The 23,446-nt window shown below is 42.6% G+C and overlaps 2 protein-coding genes across 2 annotated transcripts in view; one reads left to right on the forward strand and one right to left on the reverse strand.

Moving 5' to 3' along the window:
* Window positions 1–1,556: 1,556 nt before the first annotated feature.
* LOC123348239 (olfactory receptor 4D9-like) overlaps window positions 1,557–23,446 on the reverse strand; it is a 35,908-nt gene continuing 14,018 nt past the window's right edge. The window contains exons 3-4 of the mRNA XM_044985728.1: window positions 3,837–3,916; window positions 1,557–2,518 (exon numbers count right to left, since the gene is read on the reverse strand). Of these exons, the coding sequence (XP_044841663.1) occupies window positions 1,557–2,498 (942 nt within the window). The 5' untranslated portion in view covers window positions 2,499–2,518; window positions 3,837–3,916. The remainder of the gene's footprint in view (window positions 2,519–3,836; window positions 3,917–23,446) is intronic.
* On the forward strand, window positions 19,434–20,390 carry LOC123347358 (olfactory receptor 14A16-like). Its single transcript, XM_044984771.1, has one exon. It carries the CDS (start codon window positions 19,434–19,436, stop codon window positions 20,388–20,390), a length of 957 nt encoding a protein of 318 aa, XP_044840706.1.

The following is a 23,446-nucleotide window of genomic DNA, read 5'->3' on the forward strand; positions in this document are numbered from 1 at the left end:
AGGGGTCAACCAATGAAATTAATAGGAGTACCTTTAAAACAAAAAAAGGAAGTACAAAGGAAGTACTTCTTCATACAACGCTCAGTCATTTTGTGGAATTAGTTGTCAAGGGATGTTGTGAAGTCCTGAAATATAAAAAAGAATCAGATAAGTTCATGGAGAATAGATCCTTCAATGACTATTAGCTCAGATGGTCAGGGATACAACTCCATGGTCTGGGTGTCTCTAAGCCTCTGACTGCCAGTGGATGGGACTGGAAGATAGGGATCAATCAATAATTTCCCTCTTCTGTTCATTCCCTTTGAAGTACCTGACATCGGCCACTGTCAGAAGACAGGATTCTGGACTAGATGGACCATTGGTTTGACCCCATATGGTCATTTATATATTTTCATGTTGTAATGTAAAACTTACAATTTTCTTAACTTAACATTGCATGGACATAAAATGGCTGGGCACTATTTCTTGTTCAATATGAATAATTATATTGGTACAAACTATTTTCAATTTAGCAAAATTAAAATTAATTAAACATTGATGCATTGCATACTGTTTGTGGAAAGTAGCTATTTAGTCCATGAAACAGAGGGGGATGGGAGGGTGGCACACAGGAAGCTGGTGGAGGGAAAAGTGGAAAGCAAGGAGCCCCTGATGTGTGCAAGGGGCTCAGCTGACAAAAGCTATGAAATGTGAGACCCCACCTATTATATTGAGTATTATTGTTACTGATGTATCTAGGAGAGAGAGAAGAGCACATTTATGAAAAAATGGGGAAATTATCTAAAAGCAGATATCACTTGGAAGAATGGACAACAGCTAGAGGAAGCTGAAACATATCTATATTTGCAACTATTCAGGAAAAAGTATTATAAAATACTTCATCAATGCTCAGTCCACTTAAGCTCAGGAAAATGTATAAGAAAGGGAAACCTAATGGCTAGAGAAGGTGTGGAGGCATATATGCTGGGATTGCATTAAGATAATAGTACAGAAATTAGACAATATTTTCAACAAATTAAACAGATTTCTCAAGAATAGTAAAGGTAGGCCACCTATAGAACCCAGAATTATTGTCCAAAGTTGGTTACTGACTCAGGGAAGGGCACACTGATAACACAATTACTTCTGGTAACAAGATATGTGATAGCTCATGTTTGGAGAAGGATATATTCACCAAGATTAATGGCATAGAGAAATAAAGTATGGGCAAACCTTCTAATAGAGAAAAGGGGAGAGATCCATTAATTGATTTAGTTGGGCTTGGTCCTGCTTTGAGCAAGAGGTTGGACTAGATGACCTCCTCAGGTCCCTTCCAACCCGAATATTCTGTGATTCTATGAATTGGGGTCAAGTATAGTACATATTGAATAATTTCCATGTTTGGAATTTGAACATAATGAGTACAAACTTCATGCTAAAAGGTTGACCAACACAATTTTTTTGAATGTCAAAAATAGGGATTAAAGATATGGATTGTTAAAACTCTGACGGAAAGTTCATTTAGGACAATAATCAAGTAATTGAAAAAAAAAGATAATTCAAGATACATTCTGTCTTTATAGTTTCTTCCCTGAGGACAGGATTCTGCTCATCAGACTCCTGATGGCCTTTTTCATCTCAGCGTTCCTCAGCGTGTAGATCATTGGGTTCAGCATCGGGGTGATTACAGTGTAAATGATTGATGCCAACTTGTCCATGGGCAATTTCCGGAAGGGCCTAGCATAGATGAAAATGCAGGGTATGAATTGTAAACACACAACTGTGATCTGGGATCCACAGGTAGACAGCGCTTTGTGCTTCCCATCTGTAACATGTGTCTTTATCTTGACAAAGATGATGGTGTACGAAATGAGCAGGATGACGAACATTACTATGACAAGCATCCCACCATTGGAAACCATCAGCAACTCGACCAAGTAGATGTCTGTGCAGGCCAGTTTGATGACTTGTGGGATATCACAGTAGAAATTGTCCACGATATTTGGACCACAGAAAGGCAGCTGGAGGATCAATCCAATTTGAACAGCAGAGTGAGCCAATCCACCCAGCCATGCCCCTGCTACCAGCCCCATGCACACACCATGGTTCATGATAGTTAAGTACCGCAGTGGTTTATAGATGGCTACGTACCGATCAGCAGCCATCACCACAAGGACAACAACCATAGCCCCGGCGATGAAGTGGAAGAAGAACATCTGGAGGATGCACTCATTGAACGCGATAGTTCTGCGCTGGGAGAGGAGACCCAAAAGCAATTTTGGAGCATTAACTGATGAGTCACTGACATCTAGGAAAGCCAAGTTGGCCAGCAGGAAGTACATGGGGGTGTGGAGCCGGTGGCTGGTGATCACAGTGGTGATGATGGTGAAGTTTCCCAACCAGGTTGTCAGGTAGACTATGAAGAAAACGACAAAGAGGCATCGCTGCAGCTCAGCATTCTGGGTGAGGCCCAAGAGGACAAATTCTGTCACTGTGGAGCTGAGGTTCTGCTGTTCCATTTACTAGCCTCAAAACATGCCTAGAGAGGCAACAGTAATAATTAATATGAAGTTATTATTATTCCTTCCTTGAATTACTAGTATTAAGTCAATATTAATGCCTCTTAACAGACATTTTGTTTAATAATTATCATAGTTTACTAAATTCAGTCATCCTCAGTGCAGGGCATCCCTTCTACAGCAGACCCTATGAACTACACCAGTTGTCATGTTGAGTTTTGGGATCATTGGGAGTGAAAAGGAGCAGCCTACCTACGAAATCAAGCCTTTGCCAAACCACTTTCTGTATTCATTGTCCCGCAGCCCTCATCTTGTACACATCCATGGGGTCTAGAGGATCATGGTTGGGAAAAATGTGAGTTTCAGGGAGTGCTCTTAGGCAGAACATCTGAGAGTCCATTGGTTCTCAGTGTGGGGGTCATAAGAAATTGTCAGGCATTCATGACAACCAGAATGCCCTTCTGTAGACAAGCAGACTCACTCCTGTGGCACCTCCTGCTGGTGACTTCTGGGAATTAGCTTGTTCCATCTCCAGAGTGCCCTCTGCAGGCCAGCGATCCACCTGTCCTCTGGCCCCATGTCCCTCCCTGACCCAGTGCCCTTTTAACTGGGTGTTTCCCCCTAGCAGTAACCACTTTCTCTTTGGGTCTCCCCTCCCCGGGAAACCACCACCCACTATCCCCACCTCACCTCAGTACCAGGCTACTGCCAGTCATCATCTAGCCCCTGCGCCTTGGGGCAGACTGCAGTATCAGCCTACTCATCACTGGCAAGGTTGGGTTTGGACCTGCAGCCTTTGCCTACCCCTGGGCTGCTCTCTGCAACCCCCAGTACCTGTTGGCCTTATGCTAGGCTAGAGCCTGGGGCTTTCCAGGCTGGAGCTCCCCAGCTCCTCTGCCTTTCCCCAGCCCTGCTCCACTCAGATAACCTGTGTCTAGCTCCCTGCAGTCAGGCCCATCTTCCTCTACAGGCAAAGGGAGACAACCACTTCTGGTTTCCCTGGTCTTCTTATAAGGTCCTGCTGCTCAGTTTGGGGCATGGCCCCAGCTGCAGCCACTTTCCCCAGTCAGCCAGGGTTTTACCTTGCCCAGCCCCGGCCCTCTGCAGGGCTTTTCCAACCCCTTCCAGGCTGGAGCAGGTGGTCACCCTCTACACCTTCTTATATTCATATTTGGCAAGGAGGTCCCACATAGTTCCTGGTTTAGACTGAAGAAGAGTTGGAATGGAAAACCAGAGAAACACTTACTTAGAGGATTCACATGTCCAGTGTGTGCCCTTGGTTACAAGAAGAGAAGGAATTAGCTCTAATTGTCTTTAGAAGTAATTGCATGTGCTCACCTCATCTGAAATAAATCCAGTCACTGTATTTAGGTTCCTCTGGATTCTGGTGCATAATTTTAAACACCTGAATTTGAAAGCTGTGAACACAAAAAGATTTCTGTCTATGCATCCCTGTTTAAATATTCAAAACTGCTGTGGAATTATGGATTCTGAGTTATTAACATTTTTTAAAATCTCTAGAACAGATTTTTTTTTAAATGTTCCCAATAAAACACATCTATGAAATATTCAATATATCTAATTTTTCATGGTTAAATTTTAAAAGGAAGGAAATGAAAATTTTCATGCCATTGGTGTTCAAATCCCAGTTTTCAATTAATTTCTAAACAATTAGTTTTTGCAAATTTTATACTCAGATTGAATTTTAATTTTGATTCTTCTTTTTTTTTCTTCAGTGTCAACCAAAAAACTTTTAAAACATAAGCATCTAGTTGTTTTCATCTACAGAGCTCAAAGTAATTTTAAAAGGAGGTTGCTACGAGCCTCAGTTCTGCATTTGTAAATGGCCCAGAGAGGTTGTGCACTGAGGGAACCAGGCATAGGACTAAGCTCTGCAGTCCTGGTCCCCTGCTCTCTCCACTAGGCCATGCTGCTTTCAATCTCATGCCACTCCCCAAATCGTATCCCTTTACTTTTTCATTATCTCCAGATTTGAGTTTTGAAGAAACCTCATTTTTCTGCAGAGAAATATATTTTGCCAGAGAATGCCAGCCAACTTTCAACCTCTCCTTCTTAAAGGACAGGGCCACGGTGCTGTGCACCATGTGGGAGGACGGCTTTCTGTGTAGAGTACTGGCCACGGGTTCAATTTCTGTACTGCTAAGGACACCTTCTGGGACCCCAGGTAACTCACTTCCTCTCTCAGCCTGGATTTTCAAAGGGGAATAAGGGAGGTAAATGCAGGGAATACTGCTCAGGTTTTATCAGCATTTCCCTGGGATTTTTCTAATTTTTGCTTCCTAGCTCCACCCTGCTTCCGAGATAAAACCTTTCAGATCAGAGCAGCACAAAGCACCTGCCATAGGAGATGCCTGGTCAGACAGAGCTAGTGTTACAATGGTTGGTGGTAAAGGCTCAGTGAACTGTTCTCTTCCTAACTCACTTAGGTTCTTCTAAAATCCAATCCAATGCCTCAACTTCCCCCAACACCCACTTCCTCTCTGCAATAACAATGTGAATTGCTAATTCTACATTGCAGATTTTGAACAACAAAAGTCATGACCTCAGCCTGTGTGCCAGTGATCTCAGAGCCGGTTGCCTCCAAACAGTTGAGGATGGTCCGGGGAAGTCACATCTCATAGCTGGTCATTGTTTTCCTGACTGGCTAGGGAAGAGGACCTGATTCCAAAGAGTAGACAGCCGCAGAAATCTTCTCCTTATATCCAATCTGACCCATGCACCAAGAGTGGTGCTAGGATCAAAGATTCACTGAAAGACCCCTGAGCTTTACTGAGCCAGATCGAGAGAGTTGCTGCTTTGGAGATGTGAGATTTCAGTCTCAAGGGGAATAATTAATAAGTTCCTGGAGTTTTTCCTTTTGTTTATGTTTCTTTTTAGCCACTCAAACTGAACAGACTTTAGAAATTTATCAAGTTGAGTGGGCTTGACGCAAAGAGGCACAGGGGCTGAACTGGATCGTTGTCTGGCCTCCAAATGGAAGACATTCCAGGACTCCTGGGTTCTATTCCTTGCTTTGAGATACAAAGCTGTTCTGTGGGTCAGAGCTGGAGAAAAGTAACCAGTACTTCTGGGTTGCATGTCAGTTCTAAGTGTCACATTGGGTCTAGTGTCTCTGAGAGGGGTCAGTTGTATTTCCTCATCCCTCCTGAAGTCCTTTAACATATTTTGTTCAAGAGCTCTATGGAAGATAAGAATGAATTCTGGAGGAGATCTGAATGAATGTCAATCTGCAAAGTCAGTCTGATTATGAAGTCAGCAGCCAATGTCAGTGTTGCCAAACTTCAACACTGCAGCTCAAAATACTTCATCAATGGTAATTTGCTCCACTTAAGCTAAGGAAAATACATAAGAAAGGGAGTCATAATGGTTAGAGAATAGTGGTCTTTCTCCATATTTGCTGAGAATGGCCTAAGATAATAGGAGAGTAATCGGACAATGTTTTGGAGGAAAATAAGTAGATTTAGGAAGGTTACTAAAGTTCGGACACCCATGGAACACACAGTGACAGTCCAAAGCTGGATGTAGATTCACGGAAGGAGCTGTTGATAAAAAAATGACTGTTAGTAGCCACATCTGTGATAGCCCATGTTTAGAGGACACATCCATTAGCATTAGTGGAATGAAGGAATAAAATATAGGGAATCCCTCCAGTAGAGAAAATGGCAGAGATTTCTAGATCAGGGCAGAGTGCAGAATGCTTCATTTCCACAAGTGTAAACATTATGAGCAGAGTTTCACCCCCAATACATTTATTAATATGTAATAAATGGATTATAAATGAAATTTATTAATACTCTGATGGAAACATCATATGGAATAAAAATTACCATATATATATATATATATATATATATATATGGTAATTTTAGTGATGGGTCTATCACTATATATATATAGTGATAGACCCAGGCCAGGCCAGTTGGGTGGCCCTGCTGATACTATAAAAAGGGCTCACTCCAGTGAGGCAGAGGAGAGCCAGGGAGCCAGAGGAGAGGAAGTGCTGCTGAAGGGCTGGTTAATGAAGACACCCTCAAACCGTCATTAAGGGAGCCCTAAGGTAAGGGTGAAGAAGGGAGAAACAGGAGAGCTGTGGGGAAGTGGCCCAGGGAAATGTAGTAACTCTGGCAGTGAATGGTTGGCTGCCAACAGCTGCTACCATTGGGATCCCTGGGCCGGAACCCGGAGTAGAGGGTGGGCCCGGGTTTCTCCCAACCCACCACTACAGGAACATCTCCTGGGAGGGAAAGTCAGGTCCCTGTCAGGACAGGAGGCTGAACAGAGACTGTGGGAGTTCTCTCACCAACCTCCTTGCTGGCCTATGATGAAAAGGGCTCCGTAGACTGTAACCCTGGCCCTAGGGAAAAAGGCTACGTGGAGGGTCACAGTGAGCCACCGAGGCTAGCATAAACCGCCTAGAAGCTCAGGATCCACGGGGTAAGGTCAGAGCTCTGCCACTATGTATATATCATTCAAAGCTAAATTATGATGTTATTTTTCTTCCCTGAAAACAGAATTCTGTTCTTCAATCTCCTGATTGTCATTTTCATCTTGGCATTTCTCAGTCTGTGGATCATGGGGCTCAGTATTAAGGTGATTACAGTGTAAATGACTGAAACCAAGTTAGCTAGAGATAATTTCCAGAAGGGCCAAGCATAGATGTAAATGCAGGGTAGGAATTGTGAACATGGAACTGGGATGTGGGATCCTCAGATGGACTGATCCTTGGCTTCCCTTCCATGACCTTTGTCGTTATCTTAACTAAGATGGTGGTGTACTACATGACCAGGAGAAAGAAGATGACAATTAGCAGCATCCCACTGTTGGAGAACATCGACAGCTAGGCCAGGTAGACATTGGTGCAGACCAGTTTGATGACTTTTGGGATATGGTAGTAGGAATTATCCAGGATGCACATGCAATAGAGTAATACTCACTATCATTCAGACCAAAGACTATATACTGCAATTCATAGGGACAATTCACAGTCATTCATGATGACACCGGATTGTCAGTTGGCAAGAAAAAGAGAGTGAAGTCTCGTTATAACACTCTGCTCCTATTAAACACTGGGCATCCTCTTACCCTTCAGCCTCTGGCCTCAATGACCCCTGTGTGACACTGGCAGGCCAGATGCCAGCACTTCCCCAGGCTGCAGACATTAGCTCAGAATTGGCAACCTCATAGCTGGAGACCAGGTCAGGTGACCTGTGTGCTAGTTCTGTTCAAAATAGATATTAGTCTTATAAGAATATATCTAGTGTGTAGACTCTCTGAAATTCTTGTATGTTGCTGCCTGCATTAATCTCACTGATAATGTCTATATCCCATGTTATAAGATAATATTTATGCGTTTGCTCTGTAACTATAAAGGTGATTGCTCTGAAACTGTAATCCCCCACATTCAGGAGAGAAACTTGAGCAAGGGTGAAATACTAGTTTGTCAGAGGAGGTATTCACTCCTGCCCAACAGAAGAAGGTCCATATACATCAGAAGAACCATTGTGGAATGTCAGAAGACAAAAGACTTTGTTGAGTTCTCCCACCACACCCATGAAGAGGAGATGTGCACATGAAGTTGTTCCATCATCTTGAAATCTGGGGGAAGGGAATAAAAATCCCGGACAAGAAGAAACTGTGTCTTTTGGTCTATTTGAACTTTGAAGGTCCAGAGAATTTGAACTGAAGCCAGAGATCCCCAAGGGCTGCCTGTTGGGTGTGTCCTTAAAGACACTTTTAAGTGTCCTATCACTATAGCTCTGTAACTCCTAGGATGTAGATGATAACTCATTGGTGTGTATGTGGTCACTTACTTTAACCTGTAAATAACTCTGATTCCTTTTTCCCAGTTAATAAACCTTTAGGTAGTTTACTGAAGGATTGGCTACAGGTGTTGTCTTTGGTGAAAGATCTAGGGTACCAGTTGTTCTGTGGTAAGTGACTGGTCTCTTGGGACAGGAAGCAACATGAATATGGTGTGATTTTTGGTGTAAGTGATGAATTTCATCATGAATTCCAGTTTGGGTGGAAAGATAGACTGGAGAGTCTAAGGGGAATCTCTGTGACTCCATGGTAAGACTTGTATAGTGATCCAGGAGTTCGCATTTGTTACTGGCTTGATCAAATCTAATTATAGAACCTACCACCAGTTTGTGGTGTCTACCCTGTTTTTGGCAGTCCGCCTTGAGGTAGGCATTCATGGTCATGAGCCACTCCAGACAAGGTGACACCCTGTACAACCAGGTCTCTTTCCAAGATTGCCCTCGGTGACCCCTGTGCAGCTCCTTTCCCTTCACGTCTTGCCCTTTGTGAGACCGGTGGAGCTGCTTTCCCTTCTCTTTCTGCCCCCTGACTTCGGTTCTTTAGCTATACTATATTAGACAATCCAGGATGTTTTTGGAGAGTGTTGGGGACAACTTCCTGGTACAAGGGCTGGAGGAACCGACTAGGGGCTGTGCTCCTCTTGATCTGCTGCTTACAATCAGGGAAGAATTGGTAGGGGAAGTAGAAGGGGGTGGCAACCTAGGCAGCAGTGATCATGAGATTGTTGAAATCAGGATCCTGAAAAAAGCAAGAAATGAGAGTAGCAAAATACGGACCCTGGAATTCAGAAAAGCAGACCTGGACTCCCTTAGGGAACTGATGGGCAGGATCCTCTGGGAGGCTAATATGAGGGGGCAAGGAGTCCAGGAGACCTGGCTGTATTTTAAAGAAGCCTCATTGAGGGTGCAGGAACAAACCATCCCAAAGTGGAGAAAGAATAGCAAATATGGCAGGCCACCTGCTTGGCTTAACAGTGAAATCTTCAGTGAGCTTAAACTCAAAAAGGAAGCTTACAAAAAGTGGAAATTTGGACAGATCACTAGGGAGGAGTATAGAAATATTTCTAGCACATTCAGGGGTGTAATCAGGAAGGCCAAGGCACAATTGGAGTTGCAGCTAGCAAGGGATGTGAAGGGTTACAAGAAGGGTTTTTACGGGTATGCTAGCAACAAGAAGAAGGTCAGGGAAAGTGTGGGCCCCTTACTGAACGGGGGAGGCAACCTAGTGAGAGAGGATGTGGAAAAAGCTAATGTACACAATGCTTTTTTTGCCTCTGTCTTCACGAAGAAGATCAGCTCCCAGACTACTTCACTGGGCAGCACAGTATGGAGAGGAGGTGACAACTATAAGAAGTGTATTAATAAAATCCTTACAAATAGAGAAGGATTTTCCTAAGTGTGAGTTTTTCAGATGTGCACATCGGGGTTCCCAAATGAACACTAATTTTAATAATACTGCACCTTATCTTGGGACAAGAACCTAGCAAACCTCGGAAACTTAATTGAGAATTCTTAAGTAATCAATATAATGAATATACAAGCCATAGATCAGACAATATTTCCCATCCCTTGGACTATAAGGCAGATAGAAAGCTGGCTACATTGTCAGTCTCAATGGGTAGTGATCAATGGCTCGATGTCTAGTTGGCAGCCGGTATCAAGCAGAATGCCCCAGGGGTCGGTCCTGAGGCCAGTTTTGTCCAAGATCTTTATTAATGATCTGGATGATGGGATTAATTACACCTTCAGCAAGTTCTCAGATGACACTAAGCTGGGGGGAGAGGTAGATATGCTGGAGGGTAGGGATAGGGTCCAGAGTGTCCTAGACAAATTGGAGGATTGGGCCAAAAGAAATCTGATTAGGTTCAACAAGGACAAATACAGAGTTCTGTACTTAGGAAAGAAGAATCCCATGCACTGCTACAGGCTCAGGATCAACTGGCTAAGCAGCAGTTCTGCAGAAAAGGGCCTGGGGATTACGGTGGACAAGAAGCTGGATATGAATCAGCAGTGAACCCTTGTTGCCAAGAACGCCAATGGCATATTGGGCTGTATTAGTAGGAGCATTTCCAGCAGATCGAGAGGATAGATTATTCCCCTCTATTTGACATTGGGGAGGCCTCATCTGGAGGAGTATTGTGTCCAGTTTTGGTCCCTTCACCATAGAAGGGATGTGGACAAATTAGAGAGAGTCCAGCAGAGGGAAACAAAAATGATTAGCGGGCTGGGGCACATGACTTATGAGGAGAGGCTGAGGAAACAGGTTTTTTTTAGTCCACAGAAGAGAAGAGTGAGGTGGGATTTGATAGCACCCATCAACTACCTGAAGGCGGGTTCCAAAGAGCATGGAACTCAGCTGTTCTCAGTGGTGACAGATGACAGAACATGAATCAATGGTCTCAAGTTGCAGTGTGGGAAGTCTAGGTTGGATATTAGGAAACACTATTTCACTAGGAGGGTGGTGAAGCACTGGAATGGGTTACCTAGGGAGGTGGTGGAATCTCCATCCTTTGAGGTTTTTAAGGCCCGGCTTGACAAATCCCTGGCTGGGATGATTTAGTTGGTGTTGGTCCTGCTTTGAGCAGGGGATTGGACTAGATGACCTCCTGAGGTCTCTTCCAACCCTAATAGTCTATGATTCTATTATAACATTCTAGATTTAATTCATTATATACAGGAGTAATTGATTTGAAATTTGTTGATAGATTTTATGTGTTGTTTTTTTTAATGATATTAAGTAATAGCATGCAACTATTCCCTCAATTCAGTATTTATCTAAGAGGTCTTACAGGAGTCAATCTACTTATAATTCATTTTTGGATATGAAGATCCACTTCTTTTGCATATGGAGTGTAGATCTGTTCAGAAAGAAGTACCCATTTTCATCTAAATATTTTCCAGTGTGGAACAGCCTCTTTTGTACTTAAATATAGAAAATATAGAACTTTTAGGGAAATAAAATATGAATTGCAATAATCTGAAAATTCAGAAAAAATATTTTAAAATATTTGAAAAGAACTATGTTTCCTTTTATCTCAATTTTCTTTTTCTTTCTTTCTTTCTTTCTTTCTTAGAAAAACAGGAATAAATATAGAAAAAAATAAAACAAAATAAATTTAGAGACATTATGTGCTCTTTTTCCATGAAAATAAAAATATGGAAAATATATGAAAGTATTTTTACTGTTTATACATTAACTTTGAAAAAGACACTAACATACAACACAACATTTCTCCTCCTTTCTTTATAACTTCACATTTATATCAGGATTAACAGAAAAGGCCACCAAAGACAAGTTTACTTTAAATTAGAAATAGAAATACACATACTATGTAAAAAATAAAACCAATTCCTTGTGAAAGGAAGAACTCAATATAATTAACCATTCTAATGAGAAATCATATAGTATAAAAGCATAAGCCATAAAGGAAACGAATGTTCCTAGTCACGTACATCAGAAAGAAAAATACCAGGGAGGGAAAAGAATTATTTAAATTATGTGCCATCATTGACACAAGAACAAATGTATATAAACAGGCCATCAACAAGTTTAGGCTTGAAATTAGTTGATAATATCTGACCATCAGAGAGTGAAGTTCTGAAACAGCCTTCCAAGAGCAGCAGTGGCGGCAAAAAATTCAGGCTTCAAGACTGAACTCAATATGTTTACTTAGGGGATGTAATGATGACACTTTATTTGACTGGGAAAGGAAAGAAACGAAGACAGTTTCTGGGTCTGACACCAGTTTGGTGTTAGCCTTAAGCTCATAGGGTCTGGGAAAGAAGAGTTCTGTGTGTCTTGAAAGCTAATCTGTCTCACCAACTGAAGATGGTCCAATAAAAGATATTACCTCACCCAACTTGTCTCTCTAATATTCTGGGTCTGACACAGCTACAACAGCACTGCATACAGCTTTTACATAGTCATTCAGTTTAAAATAATAAAAAGACACCTACTAGAGGCTCTCTGTCCCTCAACACATCATCAATATGTGTTGAGGGACAGAGGAACTTAGGCATGCCCTTTTCTCATTCTGTGAGGCAAACCTTCAGTTTGCTCAGAAAACCACATCAAAGAGATGACATATGGGCACTCTCAAGAGAGGACAAAGATAGACAATCCTATATAATCAAATACTCACTATATCACCAGGCCTCCCCACCTCCAAACCCTACTGGAACAGAGATACAAATAAAAATAACAAACTACTATAGAAATATAAACTAAAAATCTGACAAAAATAAAAACACAATGAAAAAATGTTTTGATACCTCAATGAGAGTTTTTATAATAATAAGAATAATAAGAAGAGTCAGGGACCCCATTAGCGACTTTGCTATGGCTACTGATTTTATTTGCAAGGTTCCCAGATAGTGTGGAGATGGGTAGAGGTACATCACAGATAGATAGATAGATATATCCCAATCTTAATTACATTAATATATGTATAATATCTGTGTAATAATTACATTTTTTCTTGAGGTATGTTTGTCTGGATTTTTACTAGTGTAAATTATACAATGAATACTGTCATCAGATGATTATATTTATAAAGGAACAGAGAATGACATTGCTAACAAAGGAGAAATGTGGATATTTTATTCTTGCTGAATAACCTCCAATTTATCAGCTTACTCAGTGCTCCTTTCACCTCCTTGTTTCTCATGACGCAGATGATGGGATTCATCATGGAGGCAACATGGAAATGATAACACCCACCATGAGATTCATACTTGAGGTTGAGCTGGACGTGAGTTTCAGGCGGGAAGAAGTGGAAATGAAAAGTAACAAAGAGACCACAGTGAGGTGAGGCAGGCAGGTGGAGAAGGCTTTATGCTGGCCCTGCTCAGAAGGGATTCTCAGCACTGTGGTGAAGATCTGAACATATGTCACAATTATGAAAACGAAGTGGCATGAGACTGTGGAAACACCAAAGATGAGAGCCCCAACTTCACTGAGGTACAAGTTGAAGCAGGTGAGCTGGAGGAGCTGGGGGATTTCACAGAAGACCTAATCTATCACATTGCCTCCACAGAAGGATATTCCAAACATGTTCCCGGTGTGCAGTGCAGAGTAGAAAATTCCACTGATCCAGGCATTGGCTGCCATTTGGACACAAGCTCTCCTGTTCATCACACTCTCATAGTTCAGCGGTTGGCAGATGGAGACATATCGGTCATATGCCATGACTGTGAGAAGGCAAAATTTGCTGAAGCATAGACTATGAAAAAAAAAAAGACTTGGGCAATGCATCCAGAATAAGAAATGGACCTGGTATTCATGAGGGAATTGGCCATAGATTTGGGGATGGTGACAGAGCTGGAGCCAAGGTCTAGGATGGACAGATTCACCAGGAAGAAGTACATAGGGATGTGAAGACGGTAGTCCAGGGCTAAGGCTGTGATGATGAGAAGATTCCCCATCAGGGTTGCCAGGTAAATCACCAGGAATGCCACAAAGTGGAAAATCTGCAGTTCCCGAACATCAGAGAATCCCAAGAGAAGGAACTGGTCACGGTGTTTTGGTTGGACATTTTCTTCCTCGGTGCATTGTGTGATGGCTGTGGAGGGAATGAAAAGGGTTATGGTCAGGATTACAGCAACAGAGGAAACGGCCCTGTTTCCCCTCTCCCTAATATCTCATTGCATGACTGTCATAGGTGTCCAGCACTTGTCACTTATAATGACTAAGAGACGTTTACTAATAAAGATAAAATGTTTCACAAAAAACACCTTTTATGACATACCCATGCAAATAGACACATTTATAATGGAATAAAAATTAATAAATAATGGGAAAAGAACATTTGAACGGGAAAGAACATTCATTTCCATTTCAAAAACCCATACACCAACCGTGTCTCTCACAGGCGAGTGTATGTGCAGCTGTGATTTCCTGTATTCTCCCTCAGTGTGGAGGTTGAGCTGAAGGAACATAAGAACATAAGAATGGCCCTAATGGGTCAGACCAAAGGTCCATCTAGCCCAGTATCCTGTCTTCCGACAGTGGACAGTGCTAGGTATCCCAGAGGGAATGAACAGGACAGGGAATCATCAGGTGATCTATCCCCTGTTTCCCATTCCCAGATTCTTGCAAACAGAGTCTAGGGACAACATTCCTACCCACCCTGGCTAATAGCCACTGGCAGATCAATCCTCCATGAATTTATCTAGTTCTTTGTGAACCGTGTACAACAGCCCCTGATGCCACGTGGAATGCATGTGGGGCTGTGTAGGGAGGTCCTAGAATTCAGTTCTCTATAGGCTGCAGAGGACTAGAATTCAGTTCTCTATAGGCTGCAGAGACTACAGGGAGGCGAGCACAGGACTATTGAACCTCAAGGTCAACAAGAGTCTGCAGCATGACTGCTGCTTGAGAAGCACTAGCATCTCCCGCTGAATGTCCCGCTCTTTTTCCAGCACTTTTCTCCTCTCCACTCTTTCTCTGGCCATGCTGTCTGTGATCCTCCAAGCCCTGTGCTCAGCATTCCAGGCTGCAGAGACTTACAGGGTCTCCTGTGACATGTTATCTTGCAACTTCTTTCTTCTCCTCCTTATCTGGCTGAGCCACTCCATTGGTGTGGATGGAGAGGCCATCAAGGCCACATTGACAGCTGCAAAAGGTACAGTGCACAGAGGTACTATTGTGTGAGTGTAATCATGAGATAAATGGAAACTTCGTATACTGAATTCTCTCCCCTTGATCCACACAAGGTTCAATCACTACATTCTCAGTTCTCCTTGGGATTCATAGACCACGGCAGCAATCTCAGCCAGGGAGAGGATGGCCCTGGGGTGAGGGAAGGAATTGGAGAAATAAGGGGGGATAGCTCACAGGCCTCAGTATATGCACTTAAGGCAATTGAACTGAATGCTGGTACCGTTTTCAATGGGCGCTGGGGATTTTAGCAGATGTCTCACTTCTGAGGCCAATGGAGGCTAAAAGGGAACAGCCCCTGCAGGCATCTGGCTGCAGACCAGGGCCGTATGCTGCTAGCCTGTGTACTTCAATGGTGCCTGCTGAAGTAATCGCTCAGTGTTAGAACATCTAAGGGCCAGATTTTTAATGGCATTTAGGTGTTTAGGAGGATTTTCAAAAGCCTTTAGGCACTTAATTCCCACTGACATCAAAGAGTCTTTTGAAGATCCCATTAGGTGCCTAAATACCTTAAAAATCAGACAGTAATTCCTTCTGTGAATCTAGCCTTGGATCTCTGAAATCCCCTAAGAGGCTTTGACAATATCATCCCAGAAAACTAGACTGAGATTCAGAACCACTATTTCTGAGCCCTTCCAGACATTGAGGGCTTTGTAAACAGCATCCATATCCAGAAATGGATTCTACAAACAGCCCTGTCTCTTTAAAATGAGCCAAAAACAGATCACAGGACTGTGGGTCATGGTGGCCTTCAGAAATGGAATGGGATCTTTGTGCAGTTCCTAGAAGACATGTCCCCACCACACAAACATCAACATCACTGGAACTGTATTTGCACCCTTGGGTTCCATCACTACGGAGGTGTCCAGGAGTACAGAGAAAGGAATCCTCCATCATATATAGCAAAGTTCCCTTCAGGGCAGGGTTGAAGCACATTTCCAGGAAGTGGTGAGTGGGAGAAGATTGCCCAGCTGCCACCTTCACTTCTATATATACTACTGAAAAATATCCAACTTCAGAACCTTGGGCGAATCATCTGGCCACTTAGGACTAGGGCAATGCAAAGAAAACTAGGATACAAGGGGACAAGACAGAAATCTCTGTGCATTAATGCTGGTATATTCAAAGGGGTGTAAGGGAGATAGGTGTCTAACTGCCCTTGTGCAGTCAATGGGAGATGGGCACCTAATTCCATGAAGCCACTCTGAATATCCCAGTCACAGCTCACAGCCTGGAGCAAGAGTTCACTGTATCATTTGTGCCACATTCTGCAGCACCCACAGCCCCATGTTTCTGCTCTAATTGCACAGGATGCGGCAGAGTCAGTTACAGGTCTCTCCACAGGCCCAAGCCCATCCCTGGTACCTCAACATGGAGCTCAGTGGATTTGTGCCCAGGATTAATTTGGCCCATTCTCAGGGGCTTGTTTTCTACTCACTCTTCTGCTAATGCCCACTGGGGATAATCACAGCTCTATGTCCCTCATGGGGGTTTCCTGCGGAATTCCCCACTCAGTCTGATTGCTTTGGTTGCTATCAGTACCTGAATCCCTGGGCTGATGATATGTTCCTTGCACATGATGCAGAATCTTAACACTGTGGGAGGGCCTGGGAATAGACTGTGACTCAACAAGGTGTCTTTAGAGAGCAGGGCAGTCCCTGGCCTTAGCCCCCACTGGACATTTGAAAGGACAGGAGGACACAGTTCACACCTATTTCCATGTGAATTCTAGAGAAATTTTACCGCAGGAGGGAACAGGTTGGCTGGGGAGACAAGAGATGAAGCAGCTGCTTTCACCTCTAAGTCCCCTGTTTACACCAATCCCCACTGAACAGTAGCCAAGGGATTGATCCACAAAAGGATTTAGGTGTCTAAGTCCAAAATTAACATCCTGAAAACCTCCTCTGAGCTGTTGCTTAACCGGGTAGGCACCTACATTTCCCTGCGTGAAGTCCCTAATGGTCTCAGACTGTAGTGGTTTGCAGATGGTGACTTATCAGTTGCATAAACCCAAAGTTTGCTCCATTAAGCAACTTTGGAAATCATAGATTTAATGTTTCTGAAGTTCAAGGAAGCCCAGGCCTTAGAACGTAACAAGATAGACACAAGGCCAGGATTACAAAGGGGTTTAGGCACCTTACTATTCAAATAGGTTCCCAGTGGTATTTACAAAAGCACCTAAGCAGGTTATGCACCTAACTCCCATTGAAAGTCTATGGGATTTAGACTTTTGGCTCACTTAGGAGTTTTGATAAATCCCACTAGGCACTTGGCTTTATCTGTAGGTTCCTAAATCCCTTTGCGACTCTACCCAATAGATTACACAGAAGCTGGGCTGTGATCAGGAAACTCTGGGGGAGAGTCTAGGGACTGTGCTGTGCTGGAATTAAATTACAGGATAATAATGGTACATTTTGGATTTAAAATTGATGAATTCATGAAGTTTTGCCTCTGGGCCTCTGCTTCTGAGCTGTGCAGGGCTCCAGGGAATGAGTCCCTCCAGCTCTTACAAATTAGACATGGATAAATCACCTTCCTGCAGTGTTGGTTGTCTAATCCCGGTGACGATCAAAGCTGGCTACACACAGCTCATCTGTAGAGTGCAACAGTCAGTTCTGTCTCAAAAACCATGTCTATTCTATGAGGGCTGTAACAGCATAGCTACAGCATGGTAGATGTGCCAGAGGATCCTTGTAGTGTAGCTACAGCCTGCAGTGATGGAAAGGGTGGTTATGTAGGAATATCACCTCTTTGAGTTATGGGAATTGGATCATCACACATATTTTTCCATTGATTTTGCTCCATCTACACCAGGGGTGAAAGCAGCATAGCTACACCACTCTGGGGTGTGAATTTATAGCCCTGAGTGGTATAACTACGTTGATCTAAGTTTTAAGTGTTGAGCAGGTAAGAATGAGGGGTTGAAAGGATTCTTAGGCAGTTGTGCCTTTGCCATCAAGACATCACAGTGGTGGGGGAAATGCAGATAGATAGATAGATCGATCGATAGATCGATATTGACCAAAGAATCCAGGCAGTGGATGACAGAATGCGTCGCAATTTGGGAAAAAGGCTACAAATTTCAACACAGTAAGTTTGCTACTTCAATTAAATATTTTTGGGGATTAATATAGAGGGGAAATTTAAGAACATAAATATGAATTGTAATCTGAACTCTTTTAAGATTTTTACTATCAGTTTAATCAAATGCCTTGTCAGAATTTTTCCCCCTTCTGGAAAATGCTGATTTTTTCTTTTAAAAAAACCCAAAAAAATCTGATTTTTTTTAGCCAGTTGTGGACAATCAAACTTTTTCAGCTGAAAGATGAAACTTTTAAGATGAAAATTATATTTTTAGTAGTAAAATACACATTCTTTAGGTGAAAAAAAGCCAAAATTCCATAAAAAATATCAACAGACAATTTGCAATGAGCCTTAAACTTTAAAGAAGTGCTGTGGACATTAATACTGTCTAATTTCAAATGACTTCACTCTATTGCAGCCTTGTTTGCATTTCTGTTTCAAAGTGTAACAGCAATAGACCCCGGGTGTTTGTGGGCAGGATTGATGGTCTCGGTGCCACTACATGGGCAGAACACCACACCCAGGAGGACTGTGGGTTACAAAAGCAATAATTACACACAGATTAAAATAGAAAGGGGGAAAAAAGGCACAGAAAGGTCAAAGTGACTGGCCCAAGGTCAGAGATCAGGCCAGTGACAGAGCCAAACATAGAACCTAAGTGTACTGATGGCCAACGAGCCACACATCACAGACCTAAATTCACAGAGGTGAACACCACCACCCGGGAGCGACCGATTCTCCAAGATCGTCATGCCATGCCGATGGAAGCACAGCTGGTATTCAGTGCTGTAAATCAGTTTTTAACCGAGAAGCAGGCCATTGACGTGCTGCTGTGGTGGAATCATAACAGATAAGCTGACATTTTGGATGCGGGGTGACTCTATGGAGTGTAGCCTCAGAGAGTGGGAATCAGGCTATGTTGGCATATTCTAGTACTTCAGTTTCATGCCCAAGTTGTCAGCTGGCTATTTCTCAGAATAGAGAGACCATTGTTAGGAGTGTTGGGTTTAGGTTGTAATTTGTTCCAGCCTTTATACTACATTTCATCAAGCCAACTCTTGGGCCAGATCCTCTGATGGTGAAAAATGACCCAGCAGCACTGGGAGAAATGCCAATTTACACTGATGTGATAATGCACTTGACTAATGCTCTGATTGTCAGGGGAAAGAAGCGTTCACCATGCCTGGTCATGGAATTGATGAGTGCAGTGCTCCTGTGACAGTCACATCATGAGTTATTATTAAAGAATATCTTCAGCAATTGAATATAGCTATAATGCAACGCAGAATAAAATGATGACCATAGTCTTTATTCTTCCCTGCACAGGCAGGACACAATGAACTGAGGAAGAAAATGTCCAACCAAACCACAGTGACCGAGTTCCTTCTCCTGGGATTCTCTGATGTCCGAGAGCTGCAGATTTTACATGTTGTGGTGTTTCTGGTGATTTACCTGGCAACCTTAATTGGGAATCTTCTCATCATCACAGCTGTAGCTCTCGACCCCCATCTTCACACCCCCATGTATTTTTTCCTGATTAATATGTCCATCATAGACCTTGGATCCATCTCTGTCATTGTCCCCAAATCCATGGCCAACTCCTTATTGAACACTAGGTCAATTTCCTATGCTGGATGCATTGCCCAAGTCTTTCTCTTTGTCTTCTTTGCTGCAGCCAATATCACTTTACTCACTGTCATGGCATATGACCGATATGTCGCCATCTGCCAACCACTGCACTATGACAAAGTGATGAACAGGAGTGCTTGTGTCCAAATGGCAGCCAGTGCCTGGACAAGTGGCATTCTGTTCTCTGCCCTGAACACTGGAAGCACCTTCAGCTTTCCCTTCTGCCAGTCCAATGTCATCAACCAGTTCTTCTGTGAAATCCCCCAGCTATTCAAGCTCGCCTGCTCTGATTCACACCTCAGTGAAGTTGGCATTCTTGGCTTTAGTGCATGCTTGCTATTAAGCTGCTTTGCTTTAATAATTGCGTCATATGTTCACATCTTCATGACAGTGCTGAGAATCCCCTCTGAGCAGGGCCGGCATAAAACCTTCTCCACCTGTCTTCCTCACCTCACTGTGGTCTCCTTGTTCTTTTGCACTGGCATCTTTGCCTACCTGAAACCTACCTCTAGCTCAGCATCAGGGATGGATCTCGTGATGGCTGTTCTGTATTCTATAGTGCCTCCAACAATGAATCCAGTAATCTACAGCCTGAGGAACAAGGAGATCAAAGCTGCCCTGAGGAGGCTGAATGTGTGGACATTATTTACCAAGAATAATATGTTTGTCTTTCTCCCATAACTCATTTTATTGCGTTTCATTATAGCTACATTCAACAGATGGAAATATTCTTTCTATGGGAAAATCACCTGCAATGTGTTTATGTAGTGGTTAAAGTACAGACTAATTCCACTGAAGTCAGTGGAGTTACTATAGAATTAACCAGTGTAAATAAGGTCGGAACCTATCTATTAACCCATCTTAAGGATTTATATGGCTACCACCACTACATCATTAAAGCACCACACACATTAAATCAGTAACTACGGTAAAGTCATTAGTCAACTTCATCCACTCTCTGGCTCATCTCTTCTTTTTTTGGGAGGAGGGTAAAAATTATGTTTGGGATAAGAGATGTTTTATTTGCTTGATTGCCTCTGTTTCTTGTTTTGTTTTGCTGGTTGGTCTGTTTTCTGTGAATTGCAGAGAGTGGGGTATGTTTGCTTAGAAGCATGTGTCTTTCCCCCTCTTTCTTTGTTGTTCTCTCCACGTTCTCTCCACATACTGGGGGTGTCAGTGTGTCATGCCTATCCTGGGAGGGGGCTCAACTTTTGATTCCCATGTTGATCAAGAGATGGGAAATAATTTCTGTCGGTGTAGGGATGGCTGAGTTTCTGTTCAAATTATTATTTTAATGCTGATGGGATTTTAGTCTGTTAGTAGTGATGTGTCTGAGCACAGTTTTCTTTGTTCCTGCTGTGCTAAATATATTATACTTTGGAAAAGACCAGCTGGTCACTCAACTTACGACTGGTCACAGCTCTGTGGGAAGAACTGCAGGACCCAAACCCAATCAGACTAGCTGAGAAATCATGGTTGGTGCACTTGGTGCTGTAGCCTGGGTCTCAGTATAAAAGTGGGAGAATCACGAGTTTCCACTCTATGAAATGTGTAGGCATGAAGCACAAATCTGAAGATGTGCATTCAGAGAGACCAGAGAATCACAGAATCGTAGGATTGTAGGACTGGAAGGAACCACAAAAGGTCTTCTAGTCCAGTCCCCTGCACTCAAAGCTGGACTCAGTATTATTTAGATCATCCCTGACAGGTGATAGATGCAACTAGGCCTGTAACCATAACAACTAGGATTTAGCCATTTACTTTAAAGGGATCTGGATTTGGCCAAGGGTGTTTTATCCCACAAGGATCCAAAGGTGACAAAACGTGCCCTGGATCACAGAAGCTGGCTGCTTATTGTTACTGTTATTATTACTACCATATTTGTGCATATAATATAAGTGAGATTAAAGGAGAGTGTGATAGATAGATAGATAGATAGATAGATAGATAGATAGATAGATAGATAGATGATCCATTTAAATTACTATGCTTCAGCTTCTTTCCTGACTACCAAATGCTGAGATCATGATTTTCTTAAAAGGATTAATGTCACCATTATTCACCACAGAATTTCTGTGACCATTTCATGCACCAGTGCTCATATACAATCAGGTCTTGATTATTATTAAGTGTTTGAACTTTTAGCTGTTTCATCTGGTCACATTTTAACATGCTCTGATTCTCTTTCCTGACCAGATACATTGACAAATTATAATCCAGATTCTGGAAAATAGAAAGGCAGATTGTCAGTTGGTGTAAACCATAGAATCATAGAATATCAGGGTTGGAAGGGACCTCAGGAGGTCATCTAGTCAAACTACCTGCTCAAAGCAGGACCAATCCCCAACTAAATTATCCCAGCCAGGGCTTGTGCAAGCCTGACCTTAAAAACCTCTAAGGAAGGAGATTTCGCCATCTCTGTAGGTACCCATTCCAGTGCTTCACCACCCTCCTAGTGAAAAAGTTTTTCCTAATATCCAAGCTAGACTTCCCACACTGCAACTTGAGACCATTACTCCTTGTTCTGTCATCTGCTACCACTGAGAACAGTATAGATCCATCCCCTTTGGAACCTCCATTCAGGTAGCTGAAAGCAGCTACCAAATCCCCCCTCATTCTTCTTTTCTGCAGACTAAACAATGCCAGTTCCCTCACCTCTTCTCATAAGTCATGTGCTTCAGCCCCATAATAATTTTTTATTGCCCTCTGCTGGACTCTTTCCATTTTCTCTACATACTTCTTGTAGTGTGGGGCCCTAAACTGGACACAGTACTCCAGATGAGGCCTCACAAATGCTGAAGAGAGGGGAACGATCACATCCCACGATCTGCTGGCAATGCCCCATCTTATACAGCCCAAAATGTTGTTAGCCTTCTTGTCCGAACACACAGTGATTATGAAGTTAAAACTCATCTCCTTTAAATATTCTGAACTAAAGGCACTGATCTAGAAAAAAGCAAGTTGTTGACTTTAGACGTGTGGGAAGTCCCATTGCAGGCTTAAAGATAAATTTATGAATGAGTGCTTTTCTGGATTTGGGCATATGAATAAGACTGTAAACTGGGCCTATGGTAATTAGACATGAAACTGCTGTAGACTTCCATTGGGTGTTCAACACCCAACTTCCTTGGGCCTTTTGATGAATCCCATCCCAGTTCCTTCACATTCTCTGCTTCCTTGAACATTCATGTCTGCATTGGTGGAATATTCATGGAATGTAACCAAAAAGAGGCCATGACCTCACCTCAGTCAAAAGTATTTTAAAAGTAACATTACTATGCACACATATATGGGTTGCTGTATTCATTCAGTTCTTCAAATGAAAGTGGGTAGAAGCTCACTCAAGCATCTAGGAGACATAAATCAAGATGCAGCTTTTGTATACTGCTGTGTTATAATATATATTTCAGTAAATACCAATTTCCATTCATTGCCTACCAGGGCTAACTCCTGACTACACAAGAGTAACACCTCCCGAAGCTAGGCCTTATTTTAACATCATGTTACGGAGTCTCTGCTCTCATCTAATAATTTACACCAGTGTAACCAGAATCTGCTGAGGCAGGTGATCTAACAGCCGATGGCTCATTGACAGTGGAATTCTCTTCTTGTGCTACATCCCAATTCTTTTGACTTTAATGATGTGCTGTATGGCCCATGTATTTTTCCTAGCTTAGGAGAGGCCTACAGACATGGACCTAGGCTTCCAAACTTACTTACCACTTTATAAATAGAGA

This window comes from Mauremys mutica, chromosome 13 (assembly GCF_020497125.1).
Source record: "Mauremys mutica isolate MM-2020 ecotype Southern chromosome 13, ASM2049712v1, whole genome shotgun sequence".
In the NCBI taxonomy this organism is placed as follows: domain Eukaryota; kingdom Metazoa; phylum Chordata; order Testudines; family Geoemydidae; genus Mauremys; species Mauremys mutica.

Coding starts and splice junctions, on each gene's coding strand:
- LOC123347358 (XM_044984771.1), top strand. CDS start 19,434: ATGTCCAACCAAACCACAGTGACCGAGTTCCTTCTCCTGGGATTCTCT.